Here is a 4,755-nt window from a genome sequence, read left to right as displayed (position 1 = left end):
GCTGGAGACCAAATGAGTGTCCTCTAGAGGGGTCACTGTTCCTTTAACAGCTGAGCCATCTCTACAGCTCCCTTGCTGGCATTTATTTATTTATTTATTTATTTATTTATTTATTTATTTATTTATTTAATGTGTATTGGTGTATTTGCCTGCATCTGTATGTTCACCACATGCATGAGTCAAAGACAGTTGTGAACCACCATGTAAGTGGCTAGGAATCAAACCTAGGCCCTCTCAGAAGAGCAGTCAGTGCTCTCAACTGTTAGGCCATCTCTCCAGCCCCTTGTTGGGGTTTCTTAACATGTAATAAGCCTTGTCGAGCCTTCACACTTTATGAAGTTCTCTTTGCTCTGGATGTAGGATCAGCAGAGTTGCCTGAAGGCTTAGGAATTTTTGTTTTTTGTTTTTGGTTTGGTTTTAGAGGACCAGGTTTCTCTGTGTAGCTCTGGCTGTGGCATGCTCTTTTTAGACCATGTTGGTTTTGAGCTCAGAAAGGTGCCTGCCTCTATGTCCTGAGTGATAGCAGTAAACATATGTGCTACCCCTGCCTGCCTAGGTTTGGGGTTCTTACTTCTATGTGACTAGTAAGTGACAACAAGGCTCCAAGGCAGGTCTGTGAGTGACAGATGACCTTTCCTGAGAGTCACTTTGATTAGGGAAAGATACCTGATTTGGGGAAGTGATGTCTATAGTGGGGTATGCATATACCTGTGCATGTGTGTGTGACATTGCATGTGTATGTGCCGGCCTGCCTCTTGTGCACCTGGGTGCAACATCATCATCTTTACAGATCTCTACTTTGAGACAAGGTCTCGTAAGAAAACCTTATACCAGCCACTTAAGCTCAGTGGATCTGCCTAGCTCCATTTTTTTAAACTTTGGGGACCCAAACCCACATCATCGTGCTTGGGCAACAGGCTCTATACCCAAATGAGTCATCTTCCCATCGAGTGAGGCTTATTAGTGGTGCCTAAAAACATCTCATTTCCGTTTTCACCTTGCATAGAGTCAGAGGAAAGTGAGAATGGCTTTTCCTAGTCCTTAATTTCGGTTCTCTCATCTTCCCACCCAAATTCTCAGTAAGCATACATTGTCCTGATAAAAGGAACTTTGTGGGAGTGGCAGCAGGCACTTCAGCCTTGTGCCACTGAACGAAGCAGAACAGCTGTGAGCGCGTGGCCACAGATGCTCTACTGTCCCTTCAAACCCTAGGGAGGACGACTAGACTCGAAAAGGGGTGAGCCCTTAGGGAGGGAGGGCCCCAGTTCTGGAAGAGTCTCTGCCTTGGGCCCCGCCTCTTTGCTTTGAGCAAGGGGTGGGGCTTGTCGGGGCGTAACCCCTGAGGCGGGAACCGCTGTGGTTGCTGGAGTCCGCCCGGTACCAGCACCGCGTGGTAGTCGCTGCAGTCCGCTGCCCGCCGACTTTGGACCGTCGGAGACATGGTCTGTACCCAGAAAGAGCGCGTCGGGACGACTCCCTCAGTTTGTGCGAAGTATGAACTGGGAGTATGAACTGGAAGAAGGCAAGGGCGGCCAGGTCGCGCTGTCTCTTTAAGAACACTCTCCTGCTAACTGAGACCGTGAGTAACTGAGCCCTAGTCTCAGGAGAAACCCTTAAATTTGGGTATTTTATTGGGTCAGGAGAGATGGGTGAGAAAACGTGGAGTTTGGGGGAAGTTACTAAAGGTGTGGGGGGGGGGGCTTCACTTTGAAGCAGGACCAGTGGCTCGGGTATTTTGAACATGGAGCGGGCAGTTGGGCTCAATTCCAAAGCGAGGAGAGCCCCTCACCTGAACTCGATGGCCATGGTGCACTGCCCTTCATGACTCAAGAAGCCCCATAGCTGGCGAATTACTGGGGTGAAGGCCGGAATCTTCAGGTTTCAGTGGTTGGGCACTGTGGGGCCAGGGAATCTCTGCTACTGTCTGTCAGTTGGGTCGTGGCCCCTGAATTCTGCAGGCACTTTCCTGGACTGAGAAGTGCAGCTGGACAGATGGCCATATGCTAACCTGCCTCAGAACCTCATCACTGTAATACTAAGGAGTTGCCAGCACAGTGCCAGTCCAGCGCCTGCAGGGCAGAGTGGTGAGGTTGAGTGAGTGGTCTAATGACACAAGATAGGGTTGTGAAGTCACAGAGGAAGTGGGATGCTGCAGCTAGGGACTGAAGCTGGCTACCCAAGGATGGGGAAGACATTGCCCAAACAAGATTCTGTGTTTTCTGCCTGTGGAAGGGAGCCTCTGAGACTGGCAGAGCATATCTGGGGCCCGAGGTGGACTGATGAGTCTGGTGAGGCCACTCCACTGTAAGGGTCCCCCTTCCCATCTTATACTGGAATAAAAACAGTCTCATGTCCCCTAAACACCACCCACGGTATGTGGAAGGAAAGCGGTTGACTCAGGGTACATCCTATGGTCTCCACTTCCTTTCCCCAAGGCGGACCATTCTTGCTAACTCCGAGCCTAGCTCTATGCACTTTCTGTTCCTCTTGAGTAGTTGGCATCCAGGATTTGAGGTACCAGGGCTCTGGGGACTATGTGCTGGAGAACAGATGTGCCCCGGAAATCACCACTGATCCCCACCCTCCTACTCCTCCAGATGCAGAGGCCTCCATGGCTGTGATAAGCCTCATGTTCTTGGCAGTGATGTATGTTGTGCACCACCCCCTGATGGTCAGTGACCGGATGGACCTGGACACGCTAGCTAGGAGTCGGCAGCTGGAGAAGCGAATGAGTGAGGAGATGCGGCAGTTAGAGATGGAGTTTGAAGAGAGAAGCCGAGCTGCTGAGCAGAAGCAGAAAGTAGAGAACTTCTGGAGAGGGGACACGTCCAGTGACCAGTTAGTGCTGGGGAAGAAAGACATGGGATGGCCCTTCCAGGCCAGTGGCCAGGATGGGGGGCCTCTGGGCTGGATACTGGGGAACCTGTGGAATGCCGGCCTCCTTTGCCTTTTTCTCATCTTTGAGCTCCTACGACAGAGCATTCAGCACGAGCCAGCCTTTGAGTCCAGCAGCGAGGAGGAGGAGGAAGAGATCCGTGTGGTGCCCGTCTCCTCTTACACCTGGCTCTCTGATTTTCCCTCTCAGGAAGCCCTGGAATCCTTTTACAAACATTATATCCAAAATGCCATCCGTGACCTGCCCTGCACCTGTGAGTTTGTGGAGAGCTTTGTGGATGATCTCATTGAGGCCTGCCGGGTGCTCAGCCGCCGGGAGGCTCATCCACAGTTGGAGGATTGCCTGGGCTTTGGGGCTGCCTTTGAGAAGTGGGGAACCCTCCACAAGACCCAGAAGTTTGATGTCCTGGTGCCCATTGTCCCTCCCCAGGGCACTATGTTTATCTTGGAGATGAGAGATCCGGCTTTGGGCCGTCGATGTGGCTGTGTGAAGGTGGACTCTGAATGCTTGTGCAAACATGAGAAGCTCTTGGGGGATGTTCTGTGCCTAGTGCACCACAGGGACCACTCAGCCATGTTGAGCAAATATACTAGCTCCATCAAGGCAGCTCTCTGCACCAGCTCGTACCTGGATGTATGTAAGACTGTGCAATGGTTCCGAAACATGGTGAGCAATGCCTGGGCACTAGTGGCCCACAAATACGACTTTAAGCTCACTCTTCCACCATCCACCACCTCCTGCAAGCTCAGGTTGGATTACCACTCAGGCCGCTCTCTGTCCATCAGTTTGGTTCTAGGGGTGCAACGAGAAGATACCTTGGTCTACCTGGTGAGTCAGGCCCCTGATCAAGAACAGCTCACCAGTGTGGATTGGCCTGAGTCTTCTGCAGCTTGTGAACAGTTGTTTCTGAAACTGGTGGGGCGCTTCGCCCCTGAGAATACCTGCCACCTCAAGTGCCTGCAGATTGTTTTGAGTCTTCAGGACCATCAGACCTTACCCTCGGGAGCATCTCGCCCCTTTCTCACCTCCTACCACTTCAAGACAGCCCTCATGCACTTGTTGCTACGACTGCCTCTGACAGACTGGCAGCACAGTATGCTCTCTCAGCGCCTCCAGGACCTCCTCTGGTTCTTAAACCAAGGCCTCCAGCAAAGGTCTCTCCATCATTTCCTCATTGGTAACACCTACCTGCCCCTGACCATACCCATCCCTAAGGCATTTCGGAATGCTGAGCCTGTCAATCTTTTCCAGCACCTGGTACTAAACCCAGTGGCACATTCGCAGGCACTGGAGGAATTCCACAACCTTTTGGCCCAAGTGAAAACGCTGCCTTGCTCCCCACTGGCTGGAGGACTTTAATGGAAAGGCCATTAAAATATATACATGTATATAGGTATTGCTGATTCCTCAGGCTGCAAATGTGACTGACCTTCACCTTGCCTGTGGGAAGAAGGCTGCAGCCAGTGGAACCTGATCTGGGAGGGCTGGGGGTGGCTGAGGGCTTATCTCCTGACTTAATTTTAGTCATGACCTAAAGAAAGTAAAGGTACGTGAAAACAGATGTTATGGGAGGGGTTTGCCGCGGTGGCGCAGAGATCCTGTTAAGCTGCGTTTTGTATCAACACTGGAAGCCAAAGCTCCAGAGATCCCTCCGTGCTAGCTCAGTTCTTTCTGTGACTGGCTCCATGTTCCCTGTGAAACAGCTTGTTGCACGGTTAGCATAATTCCCACCCAAACTGATGCATCCCACCTTTCTCCCTTGAAGCGACAGCCACAGTTTATACTTCAAGACGTAAGTTTTCATGACTGGTTTGAAAGCATAACCAAGATGTTTCTTTTCTTTTCCTTTTCTTTTTTTT

General features: G+C 51.2%; 1 protein-coding gene across 2 annotated transcripts; it reads left to right on the top strand.

Annotated features, from left to right (window-relative positions):
* The first annotated feature begins 1,369 nt into the window (after positions 1-1,369).
* On the top strand, positions 1,370-4,310 carry Itpripl1 (ITPRIP like 1). Of its 2 annotated transcripts, XM_029536443.1 has the most exons (3): positions 1,370-1,579; positions 2,598-2,838; positions 3,086-3,426. In XM_029536443.1, the coding sequence occupies exons 2-3, from the start codon at positions 2,612-2,614 to the stop codon at positions 3,348-3,350; spliced, it is 492 nt and encodes a 163-aa protein (XP_029392303.1). In that variant the 5' UTR covers positions 1,370-1,579; positions 2,598-2,611; the 3' UTR covers positions 3,351-3,426. The 2 variants fall into 2 exon arrangements, with proteins under 2 accessions (XP_029392303.1, XP_021049661.1); XM_021194002.2 differs by having other exon boundaries at positions 2,598-4,310.
* Positions 4,311-4,755: the final 445 nt, after the last annotated feature.

Source organism: Mus pahari, chromosome 3, assembly GCF_900095145.1.
Source record: "Mus pahari chromosome 3, PAHARI_EIJ_v1.1, whole genome shotgun sequence".
In the NCBI taxonomy this organism is placed as follows: domain Eukaryota; kingdom Metazoa; phylum Chordata; class Mammalia; order Rodentia; family Muridae; genus Mus; species Mus pahari.
The sequence above is the reverse complement of the archived record's forward strand: the minus strand, read 5'-3'. Positions and strand labels throughout refer to the sequence as shown.